The sequence below is a fragment of the Amphiura filiformis genome, chromosome 1 (assembly GCF_039555335.1).
Source record: "Amphiura filiformis chromosome 1, Afil_fr2py, whole genome shotgun sequence".
Lineage (NCBI taxonomy): Eukaryota > Metazoa > Echinodermata > Ophiuroidea > Amphilepidida > Amphiuridae > Amphiura > Amphiura filiformis.
Genome location: NC_092628.1, coordinates 37,702,911 through 37,726,169, shown reverse-complemented (window position 1 = coordinate 37,726,169; position 23,259 = coordinate 37,702,911). Strand labels below are relative to the sequence as shown.

The window sequence follows — 23,259 nt, the reverse complement described above, 5'->3', positions numbered from 1 at the left end:
AACAGAGAAAGGGAGGCGCGCTAATGCCAAATCATCGTGTTCAAATAAAGGGCATGCACGTTTTGCCATCAGAAACACATAATATGAAATGAGAAACTCAACGGTGAGAAGAAACTATTTCCTCTTTCTACATGGTCTGCATGTTTGTTTTATGCGTACAGGTACGTACATCCACACCCAAATCTACCCTTGAAGGAGTAGATTCACATTTGCCCCAGGCCTTGTCTGTATGTTATTTAGTGAAAGTGCAAACTGGTTGGTTACGGGATGAAATTACAATATATAAATAGTACACATCGAAATTAGGCCAAGTAAAATAAAATACAAGTTTCTCGTCCCCGCCCGCCTCCTTTTTGGCCGCCGCCTCCTTTAATTTACTATTTACTATTAAAAAAAAATTCAAAAATTTGTTTAAAAAATTCAAAAAAAAATATAAAAATTGATTTTTTTTTTTTTTTTTTTTTTTTTTTAAATTTTAAAAAAAGTTATTAACTGTTTTTCCTACAATAACCCAAACGAAACCTTACTACATGTATACAAACCCACCCAAGCCCAACTAGCCAAACACCCTTGCCCCAACCCCCAAAAGGGAATTAGGGGTGAAATTGATTTCACCCCAAAATCGGACCTATATTTAGCTTTTAAACTTCTAGTAAATGCATGAATATTATTAATAAAGTTTCAATTACTTTATTTAGCCTCATCTCATCAAAATGGCCAATTATAGGCAGGAGAACCCTTTCACATAATTTTGGATATTAAAAAAAATCTAAAATTCTAAAAATACCCAAAAAATACATTCAAGTGCAAAAGCTTTTTTCTTCTGGGTAAGAATTTTTTTCTTACGTGCAACAGCTTTTTTCTTGCAGGTTAGAAATTTGATAAATAGGCCCATGCATGCATTTTGTATATGATGACCTATTTATCAAATTTCTAACCTGCAATAAAAAAGCTGTTGCATGTACGAAAAAAATTCTTACCCAGAAGAAAAAAGCTTTTGCACTCGAATGTATTTTATTGGTATTTTTAGAATTTTAGAAAAAATGTTAAATTTCCAAAATTATGTAAAAGGTTTCTCTTTTATTTTGTTAGCGATAAAAATAACAATTTCGATGAAATGAGGCAAAAGTCATTAAAACGTTAACACGTTCATGCATTTTAAAACATTAAATATAGGTCCAATTTTCAGGTGAAATCAATTTCTCCCCTAATTCCCTTTTCGGGGTAATGGCAAGGGTTTTGGATTAGGTTAAAAAGGTTAGTTGGGCATGGGTGGGTGTATATGCAGTAAGGTTTGGGGGTGGGTTAGAGTTTGTGTAAGGGTAGGGAAAACATTTTTAAAAAATTAAAAAATTTTAAAAAAAAAGTTCGGTTTCGGTATAAACCAGGAAATTCTGTATATCGAATATGCCTATTGTCAAACAAATGTACAATTTCACTGTTTCTGAATTTTTAAACATGCTTAGTAAGTGGACTAAACTGATACAAATCATTTGTTTTATCATACATTGCATCAGTATTCTCAAATAGCACAATATCGGTGATTAAATATACATTTCAGCCATATTTAGCATGGCGGCCATCTTGGAAAAAAAAGCAAAAAAATAGTAAATAGTAAAGCCCTGCCTCCTCCTTTTTTGAAAAAGTCCGGACGAGAAACTTGTTCCTTTTTTTACTTGGCCTTACATCTTGTCTGCTGATCAGGAAATTTGATGAGATCGAAGATGATTAAAAACAAAATCACTCCAAAAAAGTAATAAGCATAAACGACTAGAATACAATTTATTTAATGAATTTCAAGAATGCAAACATAGAATAATTGAGAAGTGATCAAAATAATGTAACATAACCCTAAATTAATAGAAGTTGTCAAATACATAGGTATACAAAATATTAAAACATAAATTCAGGTCGTACAATTCATATTCAAAATAAATGTATGAAGTCGAATATTTTAGATTCCCTTAGGGGTCAAATCAAAACTCGACCCGCCGGTTCCGGACATTGGTATATTTGGTATATTCAAGAATGCATGAGTAGCAACCGCCGGTTGGTTTAAGTACACAACCGGAGAGATCAGCAGATGTCGATATGTTTATTTAGCAATCACAACAGCGCATACTTGAAAGCACTAGACGGTGATCGATTTTTCTTAGTCGTGCAATTAGTTTGTCACCAAAGCAAATTATTTTTGGAAAATGATATGATTTCTTGTTTATGGTCAAAATTGCTTGAATATATGTGACCCATCACATCGAAACAGACCACTTCGCGGCCAGCTTCATTGGCAGATAACAATGAAATAGATGAAAAAATATAAAGAAAATAAAAAGAATTCTGAGCTTGTTTTGCCTAATAAAACATTTTTACTGTATCTGATTTCAACAAGTAAGGTGTCATTTTCAAGCTAAAAAGCAGCAGTTTATCATAGTGTTTAAATCTCCATTTTCTTTTCTGCCGCTAGGTGGTCTGTTTCGATGTGATGGGTCACATATTACCATTAGTGATAGGCTGTATAAGGGTGTAGTTGCAAACAGCTTAGGGTACCAGCTTATTTGATGCAGCTTGTTGTTCTGAGTAATTTGACACCAATTTTATTGAAATCAGCGAAAAATTGAGACAGTGCCGGCCAAATAACGACACACAAGGGGGGGGGGCAGATTTGACCTTAATTTTCTAGTTTTAGGGGAATTTTATCACATTAAGGATTATGTAGTGCATTTTTGGTATCTACTTACATAGTTTTAGGTCCAGGAAGGTCATTTATGCACTTTGTGTCAAATGAAACTTTTTAGTGTCCTAAAAATTAACGGTTTTGGGTAAAATTAGGCTGTGAGGGCGCTTTACCTTTTAGCGACCCATTTCGCAACCATTTTTGATTTTTAAGGTAATCATACTAGAGATAATCATCAATCATCCATATTCTGAAATTTTCAGCCATTTATCACATTTGGTGTGGCCGTGGCGCTAATTTTTAATACAGGGGTAACCTGCCCATAGCAATATACAGGGGTCAACAAACTTTGTATCACATGTAAGTCAATGGAAGCGTCTCTACACATTTTCAAATGGGTACCACGCACAAGTGAAATAAGGTTGAGAGTTCAAATTTGGACAGATGCTGTTATTTATTAGTAACTTTGATTTGATAATAAAAAATGATAAAATTTTAGTAGGGGGGAGACGTTACAGCTATTAGGCTGAACAGCGCCCTCACATCCTAAATTGGCTCTTAAACTTGCATTAAAACATACGATTTGTGTAAAAATTGCATAAATATATCCAGGGGACCCAAAATCATGTAAATAATCATTAGAATCCAACAAACAGCAAAGAAAACGCCCATAATTGTCAAAATAGTGAAAAATAGGGGGGTCCCAAGAAATCCCCCTTATGCGTAGTTTTTTGGCCGGCACTGTCTCATTTTTCAACCGATTTTTTTTTTAAAGGTGTCAAAATGCTCAGGAGGATTAGCTGCTTCAATTCAGCTGGTACCCTAAGCTTTTGAAACATCACCCTTTTTTTGGGCTGTACAGCCTATCACTATTACCATTGTTTAGATCAGTTAATTTCAGTTCAGAACAGTGTTTCGAAGATTTCTATAAGCTAATTAAGGGCTGGGTAAGGGCAAACTTAAAGTACTGGTAACTAGAGAGAGAAAGCGACGAGGAATCCCAAATCACAGCGCCAGGTATGACCGGGTCACCACAGAGGATGATTTAAGCACTACCCAACCTCCACCGGGGTCAACTTGCGGTTAGCACAGCTGTGTGAGTGAACATGACACCACTGCCTGCCCACTGCATAGACAATTAGACATGCATTGTTAAATTTGAATTTGGACTGATAATTTACAATAAAAACACATTCAAAATGTTGGTCGATTTCACATTTTATGTTATCTACAGAAGGTGTATATTACCCTTTGTGCATACATCACATTTGTTCTGAAATCGACCAAGTAATAATGACACACACACAGTTCTAAAACAACATCTTTTGCACAGAATTCAATGGGATTTGAAAAGTAAAGTGGCAGTTGAAGCTCTAGTGATAACACTTTTACAGTGCATGATGGGCTTCCTTAAATCATCCTCTGGGGTCACCAAGTGCAAATGTGCATTTATTTTGGAAGGTTCATGCATGTTTTAAATTTTGGGGCGTTTTTCCGAAATTTGATATTTTGGTGATATTTCAAGAAGCCGACATGCCAAAGACAAATCTTTTTGCACATACTTTGTTATTGCTAATAACTCTTTTCTGCATACCTACGTTACAATACGTTTCGGTGATTTAGTAATATCATAAATTTTGTGCCTGCATTTTGGCGTTTTCGATGCGATTTTAGGCTTGCCGGGAATTAACGTTGATTTCTGGTCCTCCTCCTTTTATAATTTTACTTTGATCGTCGGCTTTTGCAAATAACAGAATGTAGATTGGCTCTGAATAAGTATCGTAGTCCTCTCGATGGATTTTTTCATGATATAATTACTTTGAATTCCTTGTAACAACCCAAAATTTACCTCTGAATTCAGGTTCAAGGCTGCTTTCGGAACAGCGTAGACTCAAAAAAGTGCGCGAGTGGTGAATATGGTTTTATACTTCCCGCATTTATGATTGCGTCAACGCCTAATAATATACTTCTTGGTATTATGTTGATGGTATAAAGGTATTGGTTACATGTCAATGACCTCGTTAGTATGACTTCATGGGATATAGACCCTTTATGCACCTTTCGTGCTTTTCTATTACGTAGGATCTTTACCTACAAGCATGTGTCTGTGGCATGTGCCAATATTGCGTAACGCTAGAGCTGAATATATTTCTCTGATATGGAGTAGGATGTATGGTTCGGTGGCCGAGCGGTCTAAGGGAGCGATCGTTATTTATGGCCGGGGGGAATGGGTAAATTTAGGGGGGAACACGAAATTTTTTTGTGGTCTTGAGGGGGGAACCTGAAATTTTTAGTTGAACCAGGAGGGGGGATTGTTAAATTTGAAATGGAGAAAATTGGGAAAACAAGGGGGAACGCGAAAATTTTGAGCGGACGCGAGGGGGGAACGGGAAATTTTTGTCGATATTTTTGCCAAAACACCCATCCCCCCTGCCGTAAATAACGATCGGTCCCTAAGCCGTTGTGATATCTTAGTTGCTGTTCTGATCGTCGCTTGTTCGAAACCTTGCTATGCCATATTTTTATACTGCTTTCTTATGCTGCTTTATCTATTTATCTATTTATTTATTTATTTATTTATTTATTTATTTATTTATTTATTTATTTATTTATTTATTTATTTAACAACATTTTACTCAAGTTAGACTATCTTTTGAATAAAGTGCTCAATCCCAAAAGGGAGAGCGTATAAAAATTCAAAGAACAGACCTTCCAGAATAGGTAGTCGTTACTCTGAGTTTCATGCCTAAAAAGGCAATCGTCTACAGGAGCGTATTAACAACATTTTTCTCAAGTTAGACTATCTTTTGAATAAAGTGCTCAATCCCAAAAGGGAGAGCGTATAAAAATTCAAAGAACAGACCTTCCAGAATAGGTAGTCATTACTCTGAGTTTCATGCCTAAAAAGGCAATCGTCGGACGACACGATGAAATGCTTTAGGGGTGGACTACCATCTCTTGGAGAATGTGAAAGAACAGACCTTCCAGAATAGGTAGGTCTGTTCTTTGAATTTTTATACGCTCTCCTTTGGGATTGAGCACTTTATTCAAAAGATAGTCAACTGAAAAATGTTGTTAATACAACCTGTTTTGCAGTTGAGCACTTTCTGACTATCTCCGATAGACAGACCGACTCTGAATAGACTTTGGCTGTGTTGACACCATGGAATGTATATTCTTTCACATTCCCAAGAGATGGTAGTCCACCCAAAGCATTTCATAGTCCGACAAGGCCCGTAGAGCTGGCAAAGTATTTGCTCGCGGGCAACTCAACCCAAACCTCCACGTGGTGTCGGATGGATAACGCTAACTTGGGCTCTGGGGAACAGGCTTGGATGCGAGGAAGTCAAGCTAGCGGAGGATCATGCAAAGTATTTTGACCACGTTTTAGCCCTTCCTCGGCTGACTCAGCCTGTTGTGGCTCTGAAGAGACTCCGTTTGGTTTTTACCACGTCGACGAAGAAATAAATTTTAATGTACGTACGACCATATACAGCAAGAGAAATTCAACGAGATAGGCACGAAGAAGATAGAAATAACTAAGATGCAGTGAAGCAGATAACTACGTATTGTGACTGAATGGAAATACAGGTGCAACTTGACAAAGGAGTGAGTACTGGCGCAAATAACCTCGGTAGTTGAAAGCGCCATACAAATCAACCAAAAACAAAAACAAAAACAAAAAGCATTTCATCGTGTCGTCTGACGATTGCCTTTTTAGGCATGAAACTCAGAGTAACGACTACCTATTCTGGAAGGTCTGTTCTTTGAATTTTTATTTATTTATTTTATTTTATTTTATTTTATTTTATTTTATTTTATTTTATTTTTCGATTGATTGATTATTTGAACAACGTGATGATTGAGTGAGCAGATTGATCGATTGCTACTTTAGTAGGGCATCATACATTAGTTAAAATTTTAACTTCAAAACTACACTATTTTTCGCTCACCTGGAACGTTTTCACTAGTCCGACTAGCGTCTTCAGCAGATGGTGATGCTGTGTTGATATCTTGTCTACAATCGGGATATTCCTAACTGATAACGTCATATGATTGACAGAATGACGTCATAGGATGTTACGATGTAGCGCCCCCCTCGGGCATCAGCAGGTTATCCCAAATAGGATCTATTTCAAGTCCTTGATCACGATTTAGTCTTGGTTTTTGAGTCCTTATGTGAATGGCTTCAAGAACTCTCCGGGAATACTCTTCGAGCACCTTGACGTTTTCCCAATCAATCTGGTGTCCTTTGGATCTTACAACATGTTCCCTGACCGCTGATTTGGAGCTGCCAGCCTTGTGTTCGCTGAGCCTTTTCTCAAGCTTCCTGGCGGATTCACCAATGTAACTAGCGTCACAGTCAGTGCAGGTAATTTCAGACTCTTTAAAGGGTTCTGTCTTGTCTTTAGGGGCAAATAGTGCACTCCTAAGCGTATTTTGTGGTTTGAAGGAGGTGGATACTCCCGCGGTCCTGAAAGCTCTGCGTAATTTCTCAGAGAGACCTTCTATATAAGGTAAGGTGACAAAACCTTTATTGGCAGTCTCTGAGTCTTTGTTCTGAGAAGTACTGTCCTTTCCCTTTGGTTGGCCGCGAAAGAACGTCCAGTCTTTATAGCCGCAGTTCCTTAATGCGTTCTTCACATGAGCTATCTCCTCCTCTTTATCAGTCGAATCTGTGACAACAGATTCCACACGGTGTGTAGTAGCGTTCTTACGACACTGACAGTTTGTCTGACTGAAAGTGGACGATGGGAGGAGAAGTTTAAATATTGCTCTGTGTGCGTTGGTTTTCTGTAAACTTTGACCTTGAGAGTTCCATCCGGTTGGCGACAAACTAAAGTTTCAAGGATTGGAAGTTTACCGTCTTCCTCTTCCTCCCGCGTGAATTTGATGTTGGGATCGATGTTGTTGATGTGATCGGTGAATTCCTCGATATGCAGTTTTTATGACCACGAAGATATCATCCACATATCTTTTCCATACACGCGGTGGGTGGTGGGGGCAGATGTTAATGCATGGCTCTCTAAGTATTCCATGTACGCGTCAGCTGAAAGCGGACTACACGAACTTCCCATAGCACATCCATAGCGCTGAAGATAGATCTCCCGAAACACACAATATAGACAAATATCAACACAGCATCACCATCTGCTGAAGACGCTAGTCGGACTAGTGAAAACGTTCCAGGTGAGCGAAAAATAGTGCAGTGTTGAAGTTAAAACTTGAATTCATTTTATCTACCACTACGTATGAATATTCACTCGTATTTCAACAACTCCTCCTATACCTTTGTACAGGAACCAACCGTTGTTAATCCGTGATGAATCCACACTTTCACTGTAGCGTATACGCGAACGCGAGCGAGACTACGCGTTACGCGAGAGCGCGTAAAATTCGTCATGCCTGGAACCTTTGCGCGTATGCAAGCTTACAAGTTGAATTCAGTAATTTTCAGGTAGCGGCTAAACTTTGCCGTTTTATTCTGTAATTTTATTGCTGATATTAACGGAGAAATCATCGAAGTTTTTGTAAGGCTTAGTGACAATGATTAACTGACATTTCCTCGTGAAATAATCGTGAATTATACGATCTTTAGCTTCTTTTCGTTGTTGAAGGATTCAATCATGTTTCACCGTTGTTCATCACCGTTTAACAACTCGCGTCCGGCGCGTCTGCGTGGTTTACTTCGCTCGGGCAGCTAAAGCTGCCCTCGCGCAGTAAACCACGCAGACGACGCGGCCGCATCGTTGTTAAACGGTGATGAACAACGGTGAAACATGATTGAATCCCTAAATCATACATTAGTATTGATTTTTCCGTTAAGCATTATCAAGAATTAATATCACAGGTTGTAGAACAGATATGAAGTTGGTTTAGTGGTATTATCCGGGCTTCGGAACCAGGAAAATTACTACAGTAAGTTTTTATTGGCGCGCGATCTCGGTTATATTACAGACACCCTCCCTCTGGAATCTAAACCACGGTTCGCTCTTTTCACATCCCTTAAGAAGTTATGCTAAAAGTAGCTACATTGATTGAGAAGAACTCCGGGAAGGAAAATCGATTCTTCCTATTACACTCAATTTGTATAGAAACCACTTGAAATCACACCTCACTCGATGATACCAACCGACAATGTGAACCAGGGTGTGGCTATCATCACCGATTCAACAGAGTACACCCAGCGTCACTGGCAGGTCACTGGTCTATCTGGCTCATATCTTTAATATCTGGGCTCATATCTTTTGAATAGAACGCAGGTTGTTGCTGTCCATGGTGTTACCTGAAAACCTGCCCCGCCATTCATGTCCGGAGTACCACAAGGCTCTGTCCTGATCCCTTGTGTTTCTTGTCCATGCCCATGATATTTGCCTCTCTTATTTCCCCCAGAACAGCTCAGAACGGCGCATTGGTGCTATATCATGATGCAGTCATGTCTACAGTAGAATTCACCACGACCTTTGCATGACTTAAACCCCATTAAAAGCTATTAAACCAAGATAACACTCATTGAAAACAGCTCAACTGATTAAATCAGATCTTCTCTGGTTGTACACATGTTTCTGCTTTACCTGTGCGGTATCGCAATGAGCTGGTATTATAGTTTCAGTTGGGTAACCGATTATAAAGGAAACGCAAGGTAACAATGGTATGTCGGCCTTTGTTCACGAAATGAGACAATGGTCTGCTTATTGTTAACCAGCATTCTTGAAAATGAGCAACATAATGATTGTTGACTTGACACGGTTTGGAAATAATTTCTTCATATTTTTTGGTGTTATCTGTCGTTTACATATCCTTCCTAAAACACAAAAGTGCGACTACTTCCAAACACCTAAATTAGCTAAAAATTTAGGACATGTTACAAAACTATATTTTTAGAATTTCAGAGAATACTTTAAATGTAGCTTGTACCGTTTTTTGTGGCATCCTTCAGAAGTGAGCGGTCCGTTACCAATATTTTCGGTCAAATCTCCATTCAATTAACAAGGGGAGTTGGCTAGCTATGCCTTGTATATATTGCCCTCACTCATATTTTACCAAAGTGCGACTATTTCTGAACATTTCAGGTCATGTTAGAGAAATATATTTGCTAGAAGTTTGGAGAATACTTTAAATATTGGCCGGTTATTTTTCACACTGTGATGTTAACTAGGCAAATGCCTTTACTTCTAACATACACTATTTGTAAAGGTCGCGCGTCAATGGTGAGAGCACTGTGTATTGTGTATAGGAAAACGGACAGTAACTGCAGTATGTATGCAAATGACACCACACTTTACAAGCCGCTTATTTCTGATCTGTCCGGCTTCCAGAAAGATATTAATGCTATCAACAACTTATTCAATTCCAAATCTCTGTCTGCCAATGCCAGTAAAATCATGACTATCTCTACCGAAACGGTCCTTTATCCCTTATCCACACATGCAGCCCTTCGTGAATAACCAGTCAATTGAAATATTGGATTACCAACAACCTCTCCTGAGATGTCCATGTCGACATTATAATGCAAGAAAGCGCGTAAAACAATTGGCTTTCTATAGATATTTTCATAGTGCTCCTCTTCAAATCCGCCGTTTTGGGTTCTCTCTATACCTGACCAACCCTTGGATATGGCTGCATTACTTACCAATGCTTGTCCCACCTTTTAAACAAGACAATCACAAAGAGCATTTTAGTGCTTTCAGCACGAATCTTCAAGAATGGAGACTGTCTCACAAGGATCATCTCCCCAACGTACACTTTCTCACATGATCTTGTTACACTGTGTCATCTTTACAAGATGTTTTTAGCAGCTTTGCTCATCGCCCAAACCTGTCAATCGTCATCTGCGCCCAGTCTTTCCCATCTTTTTACCCATTATGCGTCTACCCACTGGAACTACCTTTCCTACAATGCTGTCAAATGCCCATCCCTAACCACCTTCAAATCTGCTATTAGCATGCTTAGTGACCATGTGTTCTCCTCCTCAACCACATTTGTATAGTCTGTATTTAATTTTTAATTTTTCATATTTCGGTCTGGTCTGTTTCTCCATTTTCTGTCTGTTCATTTTATTTTCTTGTTCGGTGTACTATGATTTTGGCTATTATGTGCTCAGGCACTATTAGATTCTCCCTTGTCTCTTGGCAGAATTAATACGTCATTAGAATTTTATAAACTTGCATGACAAATACTTTAAATATATTTTACACGATGCCGAGGATTATTGATATTGACTTTAATTTCAAAATATATTTGTCCCCAACTCAAATCAAAACCGATAAATTAATTAAAAATATGAGTTAAGGACAAATATAATTGATGAGATAATTTGCATACAATTGGGTATCAATGTTTCGCCATTTTCTTGCAACTTAAAACATTCGTACATGGAAAGGAACAGTGCGTGGTGCACGGTGTATGACAGTTGATTTACAAAATGAGCATATTTCATCATCACCATCTATGTTGATGGTGTGTGATATCGATCAATCATCTATATTTGGCATGTAGATCCGACTGAGTAGCACACATGTTACAGATAAATAGCCCTCTTGGGATAAAAAGAGGATTTAAAACTAGGTAATTTGTCTCATTCTACTTTAGCTTGTGCTTTAAAGTAGATCATCATTGATAACCCATGTAAAATATTTAGTTGAAATATGTGTCGTAACACCAGTTGCCATATCTGCCTTGATTCCCTACTCAGCTATAATTATTGCCTGACCTAGTTTAAAACTTCTTCTTTTGCAGGGAAATCAGTTGAATCAGTTGAATCGAGGGCGTAAATTGTAATAGGCCTACAAACTAGTAATGAATGAGTGCCGTGCGTGAAGCGAGAACAGTGGCGTGTCCAGGGGTGCTTTCCCGGGGGTGCTTTGGGGGCTGAAACCCCAGCACTTTGTTAAAAATCATGTAAAATCAGCCGTTTCCGGGGATTTTAGCCATTAAGCCCCACCCCGCATAACTCTGAAAGCCCCTCTGAGCCCCCCACCCCGCAGGAACAGATCCTGGACACGCTGGTGGAGAAGGTGAGTGAAAGAGTTAGTGGTGAGTGGGTGGGGGGAACGAGCGAGCTGATCAATTGTGCAATGTTGCTGTCAGTAGTAGATAGCACAACATTACGTATTAAATAAAAGTAGCAAACAGACTATTGCCAGAAATAATGGGCCTGTTGTTCATGACTGGTGAGTTTGTGAGTTCTATCTAGTTGGTTTAAGGTTGAGACCCCGACATTATACATAATCGAAAACAAAAGGGCTAGACGTATTGCCATGTAAATAGCATAGCGCCGTAATTGCTGTCAAGGGCACATAGCATATTTGTGTACTATGTAATGCGATGATCGGCAGTAAATAGCACTGTATGTTGCTATCAGCAGTATATTTATACTCTCCAATACAAATCTAATACAGACAAATCTAAAAACAGAGTGCCTCTGGTTGTGTCATATCACCCTAATCTCCCAAACTTTAATACAATTCTCCAAAAACATTGGCCCATCATCCAAAGTCACCCTCGCCTTCAAAATGCCCTCCCGGATCTTCCAATTGTGTCCTTCAAACGACCCCAGAACCTCCGTGACATTCTTGTCAAAGCCCAAATCAAAACGGTCAACCAAAACATTATTCAAACCCACACATGCAAACCATGCAACAAACCCCGATGTAAATCATGTGCCCACATGCAGACCACAAGCACTTTTTCTAGCCATCAGACAAAGGAAACCTTCACCATCAGGCAGGATTCCAACTGCGCCTCATCTAATGTCGTCTACATGATTAAATGCACTAAATGTGGGATTCAATATGTCGGGGAAACCGGGACCTGCCTACGCCTTAGAATGAATAATCACCGCTCCACCATCAACAACGCCAAAAAACATCAGGACAAACCCGTTGCTGTTCATTTCTCTCAAAAAGGACACACCCTGGCTCACTTCCAAATCTTTGTTATTGAAAATCTAGGCTCTCAATCAAAATTCCGTAGACAATATCGGGAAAAATTTTGGATCAACAAACTTGACACATACACACCCCATGGCCTAAACATCCGTGAAAAATAATGCTTGTGTTCTGCTGCCCCCTTCCACTTTGGCTTCATCATTCCAACGTCCTCTTTTCGTTTTCACCCATTCCGACACCACGGAATTTGTGTGTTCTTTTTTGGTGACTTTTTAATTTTGTTCCATGTAAATTTTACCCTGAAGAAGCTATGTATTAATAGCGAAAGCTTGGTCAGAGCTGTTTACCAATTTCTGTTGTTCAACTATATATATATATATATATACCAATGTATGTTGTTATTAGCAGTATATAGCATAATGTGTTGCTATAACAACAGTAGATAACAATGCATGTTACTCTCAGTATGATAGCATGTATATGTTGCTATCAGCAGTAGATAGCAATGCATGTTACTATCAGCGGTAAATAGCAGATATATTGCTAGCAATGAACATACTAATGCTAACAGCAGTAAACTGCTTTTATATTACTAGTAGTCTATAGCAATGCATGTTAATAACAGCATTCAGCAGTATTATTGCTAGCAGCATGCAGCAAATATGTAGGTCTATGTTGCTATATCAACAGTAGATAGCAATGCAAGCTACTATCAGCAGTAAATAGCAGGTATATTGCTAGCAGGAGTTGATAGCAATGTAGGTTGCTAACAGCAGGAAATAACATAATATTGCTAGCAGTACATGTAGCGATGTATGTTACTACTATCTTCAGTAGATATCAATGCAAGATAATACAAGAAGTAGATCAGCAATGTATGATGCTACATTAGCCGTATAGCATGTATGTTGCTAGCAGCAGTAGATAGCAATGTTATACAAATATTACCTGTCTATATGAGTTTAATGGTTGAAATAATAATCACATTTAGTGAAAGGTGGATTCTCCATAAGTAGAACGGAACAACACATCTTTTACCGAGTATTATTTCGACCATTACACAAATGCTATCAGTGGTAGATATAAACGATTATATAATATGTTGCTATCAGCAGTAGAAAGCAATGTTTGTTGCTATCAGCAGTAGATAGCAATGTGTGTTCCTATCGCCAGAAGAAAGCATTGCGTGTTGCTAGCAGTGGTAGATATCAATGGTAGGCTATTGCTATTGCCAGAAGAAGAAAGCAATGCATGTTGCTATCAGCTGTAAAAAGCATGGCATGTTGCTAGCAGTGGTACTATAGATAACAATGAATGTTGCTATCAGCAGTAGATAGCAATGTAAGTTGCTATCAACAGTATAGAAAGCAATGTATGTTGCTATCAGCAGTAGCACGTATGTGTTCCTATCGCCGTTAGAAAAATGCATGTTGCTAGCAATGGTAGATATCAATGGTATGTTGCTATCAGCAGTAAAAGGCAAGACATAATGCTATCAGCAGTAGAAAGCAATGCAGGTTGCTATCAGCAGTAGAAAGCAACGTATGTATGTATTTTTTTATTATGGAGGGGACAACAAGAGCTTTCCCCCCTCCCCCAGTGCCGCAACTGACATGGTTCATATAAGGGAACTATTATATCTTACCTTATTCTTCCGCTGTTTACATCCATCATTATCTTCCATTTCTATCACTTAAAGATTAGCTGAAAATAGAAACATATGGGAGGATTAGGGCTATACATGATTGATATATTGATTGATTGATTGTCTATCTATCTTTCACATAGATTAACTTACTTGGGCGGGCTATTTATTTATTTATTTATTTATTTATTTATTTATTTATTTATTTATTTATTTATTTATTTATTTATATATTTATTTATTTATTTATTTATTTATTTATTTATTTATTTATTTATTTATTTATTTATTTATTTGTTTGTTTGTTTGTTTGTTTGTTTGTTTGTTTGTTTGTTTGTTTGTTTGTTTGTTTGTTTGTTTGTTTGTTTGTTTGTTTGTTCGTTCGTTCGTTCGTTCGTTCGTTCGTTCGTTCGTTCGGTCGTTCGTTCGTTCGTTCGTTCGTTCGTTCGTTCGTTCATTTATTTATTTATTTAACCTGGGGTGACCAATCAATGCACTGGCACTGTTCTCCCTTGGTTCCCAGATGAAATTTCAATTTCAATTTCTAGCTCAAAAGTTGCATTTTCAGAACTAGCCAGGGAACTAGCATGCAACTAGCAACACACAAAATAATGTTTTCATAAACGTTATAAATGTCTTTTGCTTTTGATCAAAACGATTTAGATACATTTAAAAGTCGAGTTGGGCCTAAAATATCATGAAAACGTTTGAAAAACACTAAGTGCAATTGCTAAATATTTGTTGGCAAACATTTTTGCAAAATATTTGTCAACATTTATTAAATAATATTAGGCTATGTTAGAATGTTTTATAACAAGTTTTCAACAATGTTTTTGAATATTAATTATTATCAAACTATTTAGGCCTAATATACCATTGTATCATCAGCCCGACATTTAAAAATTATCTGTCAAATGTTCTGTGTTTGCTGGGAAGAAAATCCGTACAGTCATTAAAGGAGTAGGCCCTATGGTCTGATTTCATCACATTATAGGCCTACTGGTGTGTGACCTATAAGTGGGTTCACTACCAGGGCCGCGACATTCCGGCACTTGTTGGAAGACATGAAGTACAGCAGACAGTTACATGTACAATGTGATTTTCTCATTTATAATTAGGATTACGTCATTGCCAGAATGCCAGAGCTTGTTTCATTTGTTCATTAGAATGATTGACAGCGGTGGGCGGACTTATACTCTAGTGATTCTCTAATAAATTATAGGTCACTAGGTCAATTCGGACCGTCTCTTCCTCAGATCTCTATGTAGGACTCTATGGTATCTTCTCATTACACGTTCGTAGTAAGACTTGGCCGGCGACGACGCTTGCGAATTGCATGTCTTCAACTGCTGTATAGCATGGTATAGGCAGTTTGTACAGAGTGTCGCTTCTCTATCTCTTTTTCTCGGTCACTACTGGCTCTCGTAAGCTCGTACGCCAGTTAGGGATTGGGAGTCATTGTCATTTAGGACCTACTAAAAGTGGAAATATCTCTACATGCAAAAAATCTCAAACAAGGTAGAGGTACTGGAAAGCAATTAAAGTTATAGGCCTATGATATCAGCATTACTCATACCACCGTTTAGGCCTAGGGAAGGTGGGGCATAACGGAACACTTAACTTTGAGGATGCTCTGTGACGTCACCATAAGTAATATGACTGTAAAAAGTATATGTTCAGTTGAAGTTTGTATTTACCTTTAATATACCAGTAACCAATATAACTTGAATCTTACAATTTTTATAAAAATGAAGAAATATTTTCAAAAAAAAAAAAATCCGTTTTGCCCCACTATCGGGGCAAACGGAACCCCTATGGGGCAAAACGGCACCCTGGGTGCAAACTTATATCAGTTGTTCCATCGGTAGGCCCTAGGCCTAGTTATATGTAGGCCTATATTCAGTTACAATATTAAGTGGGCCTACCATCTCTGTGGAGTGAGTGGTTAACTTCTTATAGGCCTAGTAGGCCTATAATATGTATGACCAATATTTGATTAGAAAGAAATATTCAGTAGGCCTACCATCTCTGTGGAGTAAGTGGTAAACTTTTAATCATTAATTCTATCTGTAGGTCTAGTTATATGTCTATGTTTCAGCGAAGTGTTTACCATGTTCGAGTTGGCCCCTACATAACGCCTACATTTCCTTGAGTGAAGACAACTTATGTCCAATTGGGGCAAAACGGAACCCATCTGTGGGACAAAACGCCCGGGGCAAAACGGAACCCTGTTCCGTTATGCCCCACACCTAGGGTTCCGTTTTGCCCCATACCCGATTTTTTAGAAATAGGTTGCATGCATAATACATCGTAGCATATAGGCCATGCACTTAATACAGCTCATGGCTAGTACCTTCGTGTTTACAATATAGACAATTATTTGGGAATCTGATATTAATGAAGTACAATTTCAGCGCATTAAACATCTACATATCTTACACCAGACGGGTAGTAATTTTTTGACTCGATCTTGCTCGAATGTCAGTGGATTGTTTCAGATAAAATTTTTGTTGTAAATCCTCGTAGCCATACTTGTGTTCCTCAATATAATTTGCGATAGGCGGCAGTATTGCCAAGGCCTATTTTTCCAGGTGGTTCCGTTTTGCCCCGGGGGTCCGTTATGCCCCACCTTCCCTATGTCCTAATCCATAATCCCCCGAAGCTGGAAACAAATCCCGGGGTAAACAAATGTTTTACTCACTTTGGACCCCTACATTTTACCCTGACCCCGACCCTTCCACTGAATTTATCTCCCCAGAAGAGAATTGCTGCCTAGGCCTATACTCTTACCAAATATTTGCGTTGAATATCATTGTTATAGGCTAACATATTGACCCCTCCCCTCCCCCCGGCTAACCCACCATATTTATTATGGGCGAACCTGTCCCAGCATGCATGGTATGGGGCAAGTTCACCACCTTGCAATTTTCTTTACCGTGTTGCTATTGTAAAGCCTGCAGTTCTGAGATTGTGGTCGTATGTAGCCAAGATAGGCCTATCTATACTAGGGCTTTCACATGGGCTAATCAGGTCCTCCCCAACTTTAAAATTGGCATCGCCAGGCTGGTCTGCAACAAAAAATAGGGCAGACACCAGCACGTTGCTAGCCCATAGACCCTAGCGTAGGCCCGGGAACGTGGGCCAGATGCCTTCAAACCTCTATCAATTAAACAACAGATGAATAATAATCACTTACTTTTTAAAACATATCTTCAGCATTCTCCGATCATGATTTCCATATGAATTCATCATAAATTCGGGAAATTATCCGTCAAATTTCCTGGTTTATATCCAAGGTACGCCTGAGACAACTCAAGCAGCCGACTCGCAACGAAGACTGTAAAAACATTTTGTCAAAATCTCGACCTCTTTACTGCACCTCTTTACTCCGTGTCGTCTGCGCAAAATGGTGACCTGCAGGAAACGCGATAAAATAAACAAATAGATAATTTTGCAATTTTATACGATATGCACGTGTTGCAAACAATTATGTGTAAATGACTTAGGCCTATACTTTGATCCATCATCAGAGTTTCACCATTTCATATGAGGTAGCCCTACTTTATTATCATGCGGAATACATTTTCACTTCGTAAAATCGGTACGCATTCGATGGAATGCGGTTTGAAACATGCGTAACACCTGGCGGATAATTTAAATCGATCGTACCAGCTGATCAAAGTAAATATGCTACAATCAACATGTTCGATCCTCCAAAAAGTAGGCCAACTCAATTAATTTATAGTGGCGGTGGGAGCATTAAAATTAAAAGCATAGGCCTAGAACGGTATTTTCTTTAGAATAATGGTTTCTAAATTTAGCTTTCTTAGGAATTTAAATATAAAATTGAACTTTTATTGTCAGTTAGAACAAACTAAAGGAATAGGATTGAGCTATGTTTCATTAAACAAGGTAATGTTTTTTTTTTTTTAATTCCAAAAAAATTGTTCTGTATTTTGGAATCTGGAATATAATGTAAAAGGTAAAACTTTTCGATATTTTTTTTGGGGGGTGGGGGAATGTATATCTTCAATACAAAAGTCAACATTTTCATATGATGGACTGCTTTTCATCCGAGTTACTTACACTTTAAGTACATATCATTACATTTATTAAGTTTGCTTCGAGGACTGTTAAATAACAAAAAAAGATTTTTTTTTTTAAATTTGTCATAAAATGTGTAGACCTCTATTATATCGTGAATTTCAAAAAATCAAAATTATTTGATATCAGGAGGATATTCCTCGTATTCAGAATGCAATTTGGTTTGTCTGGTGTGGTCCCACAAAAATACTGTGCAAACGTCACTCTCCCCAGACAGCATTACAATCTTGGGCCGGGATTGGTCCAATATTAAAATTTTATTGGCCCATTATTAGATACAATATTGTACCAAGATGTTTTGCCCATGGGCCCTGGATTGGCCCAATATTGGCAATGTTTAAATTGGCCAATATTGGGCCACTCATGGCTCAATATCGAGATCAATACTGTATGGGCCAATGTCTAACCAATATTGTTTTCTGTTGGTAATTCATTGGCATCCATTTGTATGCCAATATTGTACCAAGATTATTTGCTCATGGGCCCTGGATTGGCCCAATATCTTCGCGGTAAGAGAGGAACACTACGACTCATTGCTATCAACAGTAGATAGCAATTGTAGTTATCAGCAGCGGCCATCAGAAGTAGGCCTATACGTAGCTATAGACATATGTATGTTGTTATTTAGCAGTCATAATTTATGATAATTCCATAATTGCTGCTATACGCATCAGATAGCAATGTGTGTTGCTAAGATAGCATAGTATGCTATCAGCAGATAGGCCTAATCAATGTATCATCAGCAGATGACACCCAAGTGCAAGTCTATATGTCCGTTCACCCATCAGATCGCCAGATTGCCATATATCGCCTTGAAAACTATGTCGCTGATATTAAGACTTGACCACCAACTAATATTAAACAAACTCAAATTTAATGAGTAGGTAGCTATGTATATTGCTACTAACAGTAGATAGCAATGTATGTTGCTAGCAGTGATAACAATATGTGTTGTTATCAGCAGTAGGCCTAGATTAAAAATATATGTTGCTTTCAGCAATAAATAGCAATGTATGTTGCTATCAGCAGAAGATTGCAATGTATGTTGCTATAAGCAATGATAACAATGTATGTTGCTATCAGTAGTAGATAAAAATGTATGTTGCTATCAGCAGTATATTGCTATCAGCAGTAGATAGCAACGAGTGATTGGTGAAAGAAACACCATTTTTGGAGAAAGCAGCGCAAGGAGATACATATTTGGAGAAAGCAGCGCAAGGAGATATATTTTTGGAGAAAGCAGCGCAAGAAGATGAAGTGATTGGAGAAAGCAGCATCATGTTCGTGTGAGGATTTCATACGCAAGGATATTTATAAACGCAAGTGTGCAATGGACTTCGCTGATATTTGCAGGACAAGTGAATGAGGATATATACATCAGTCGTCCAGAACATTGCAAGAACTCTAGGATCACCAACAAGAAGACCACTGGTTAAGAACTGATAGAATAAAACTGTGATTGTGTGATTTTATTGTATATGCAATTGTTGTTATATGTAGGCCTACCAATCATACTTTGCTTTCAATTAAAGACTTAGATTTTGTTAGCTTAATCAAACAGTGTATTTGTGTTGTGCATTCGTGTGAGTTCGGGTAAAATGTGATTTTGGCCTTGAGTCAGTACGACTCGTAACAAAATGTACATGTATGTTGCTATCAGCAGTATATAGCAATGTATGTTGCTATCACCAGTGATAGCAATGTATATTGCTAGTAGTAGTAGATAGCAATGTATGTTCCTATCAGCAGTGAAAGCAATGTATGTTGCTATCAGTGGCGTAGCGTGGGTCATCCGATGGGGGGGGCACCGGGTCTGATTGGGGATTCAGATCGATTGGGAGGTACGTGCCCCCCCGTGCCCCTATAACGCTACGGCACTGGTTGCTATCACCAGTAGATAGCAATGTATGATGCCATCAGCAGTAGATAGCAATATAGGCCCCCTATGTTGCTATCAGTAGCACATAACAATGTATGTTGTTCTCAGCAGTAGATATCTATGTATGTTCCCAGCAAACACAAAACGTTTTCGACATCATTCGCAAACGGTTATAAAAGGTTGTCAGAAATGTCGGGTTATACGTATAAAGGGTATATTAAGGGTATAAATCGTTTTCATAACATTGAAAAACATTTTTTGATAATCTACTGCCCAACAAACACAAAATGTTTTACAGAAAATGTTTAAATGTCGGGTTATGTAAAGGGTATAAAAACGTTTTAATAACATTCCAAAAACATTTTTGAAAACTTGATACCAAACATTCTAAACAGAATGTTATTTTGGGGATGAAAATATATTTTGCGAAAAATGTTTGCCCAAAATATTTGCAATAACGTTTATATAACCCGACATTTAAATGTTATTAAAACGTTTTGAACAAAACATTTTAAGAACATTTCTGTGTTTGCTGGGTGCAAATATTTTAACATAATGTTATTTAAGTGTTAACAAAATATTTGGCAAAAAATGTTTGCACAAATAGTTTACAATACCGTTTTGAAAACATTTTAAAAATATTGTTGTAGTGTGTTTTCATACAAAACGTTTTAAAACGTTTTCATGACCTTTATATAACCCGACATTTTAATGTTATTAAAACGTTTTTACCTAAACCAAAAGCCAAAATATAACTTATTTAAAACGTTTTTAAAACGTTTTTGTGTTTGCTGGGTTGCTATCAGGAGTGATAGCAATGTATGTTGCTATCAGCAGTAGATAGCAATGTATATTGCTATCAGCAGTGACAGCAATGTATGTTGCTATCAGCAGTAGATAGCAATGTATGTTGCTATCAGCAGTAGATAGCAATATATGCAGCAGAAAATTGCAATGTATGTTGTTAACAGCAGTGATGGCAATGTATGTTGCTATCATCAGTAGATAGCAATGTATATATGTTGCTATCAGCAGTAGATAGCAATGTATGTTGCTATCAGCAGTGATAGCAATGTATGTTGCTTTCAGCAGTAGATAGCAATGTATGTTGCTATCAGCAGTGACAGCAATGTATGTTGCTATCCGCAGTAGGCCTAGATAGCAATGTATGTTGCTATCAACAGTGATAGCAATGTATGTTGCTATCAGCAGTGATAGCAATGCATGTTGCTATCAGCAGTGACAGCAATGTATGTTGCTATCAGCAGTGATAGCAATGTATGTTGCTATCAGCAGTGATATGATAGCAATGTATGTTGCTATCAGCAGTAGATATCAATGTATGTTGCTATCAGCAGTAGATAGCAATGTATGTTGCTATCAGCAGTAGATATCAATGTATGTTGCTATCAGCAGTAGATAGCAATGTATGTTGCTATCAGCAGTAGATAGCAATGTATGTTGCTATCAGCAGAAGATAGCAATGTATGTTGCTATCAGCAGTGATAGCAATGTATGTTGCTATCAGCCGTGATAGCAATGTATGTTGCTATCAGCAGTGATAGCAATGCATGTTGCTATCAGCAGTGACAGCAATGTATGTTGCTATCAGCAGTGATAGCAATGTATGTTGCTATCAGCAGTGATATGATAGCAATGTATGTTGCTATCAGCAGTAGATATCAATGTATGTTGCTATCAGCAGTAGATAGCAATGTATGTTGCTATCAGCAGTAGATAGCAATGTATATTGCTATCAGCAGTAGATAGCAATGTATGTTGCTATCAGCAGTAGATAGCAATGTATGTTGCTATCAGCAGAAGATTGCAATGTATGTTGCTATCAGCAATAATAGCAATGTTGCTATCAGCAGTAGATTACAATGTATGTTGCTATCAGCAGTGACAGCAATGTATGTTGCTATCAGCAGTAGATAGCAATGTATGTTGCTATCAGCAGTAGACAGCAATGTATGTTGCTATCAGCAGTAGACAGCAATGTATGTTGCTATCAGCAGTAGACAGCAATGTATGTTGCTATCAGCAGTAGATAGCAATGTATGTTGCTATCAGCAGTAGATAGCAATGTATGTTGCTATCAGCAGTAGATAGCAATGTATGTTGCTATCAACAGTAGATAGCAATGTATGTTGCTATCAGCAGTAGATAGCAATGTATATGTTGCTATCAGCAGTATATAACAATGCCATGTTGCTATCAACAGTAGACAGCAATATGTATGTTGCTATCAGCAGTAGATAGCAATATATATGTTGCTATCAGCAGTATATAACAATGCCATGTTGCTATCAGCAGTAGATAGCTATATATATTGCTATCAGCAGTAGATGTTATCAGCAGTAGATAGCTATGTTTATGTATTGCTATCAGCAGTAGATAGCAATGTATATTTTTTATGAAGATATCAGCAGTGATAGCAATGTATGTTGCTATCAGCAGTATATAGCAATGAATGTTACTATCAGCAAAAGATAGCAATGCATATTGCTATCAGCAGTAGATATAGCTATGTATATTGCTATCAGCAGTAGATAGCAATGTATGTTGCTATCAGCAGAAGATTGCAATGTATGTTGCTATAAGCAGTGATAGCAATGTATGCTGCTATCAGCAGTAGATAACAATATCATTTTGCTATCAGCAGTAGATAGCTATGTATATTGCTATCAGCAGTAGATAGCAATGTATGTTGCTATCAGCAGAAGATTGCAATCTATGTTGCTATAAGCAGTGATAGCAATGTTTGCTGCTATCAGAAGTAGATAACAATGTATGTTGCTATCAGCAGTAGATAACAATGTTATGTTGCTATCAGCAGTAGATAGCTATGTATATTTCTATCAGCAGATACCAATGTATGTTTTTATGATGATATCAGCAGTGATAGCAATGTATGGTGCTATCAGCAGTAGATAGCAATGAATGTTGCTATCAGCCGAAGATAGCAATGTTTATTGCTATCACCAGCAGATAGCTGTGTACATTGATATCAGCAGTATATAGCAATGTATGTTGCTATCAGCAGAATATTGCAATGTATGTTGCT

At 37.8% G+C, this 23,259-nt stretch overlaps 1 protein-coding gene across 1 annotated transcript; it reads right to left on the bottom strand.

Moving 5' to 3' along the window:
* Nucleotides 1–6,754: 6,754 nt before the first annotated feature.
* Nucleotides 6,755–10,405, bottom strand: LOC140158854 (uncharacterized). Its single transcript, XM_072182112.1, has 2 exons — nucleotides 10,308–10,405; nucleotides 6,755–7,412 (listed from the first exon to the last, which is right to left on the bottom strand). The coding sequence occupies exons 1-2, from the start codon at nucleotides 10,403–10,405 to the stop codon at nucleotides 6,755–6,757; spliced, it is 756 nt and encodes a 251-aa protein (XP_072038213.1).
* Nucleotides 10,406–23,259: the final 12,854 nt, after the last annotated feature.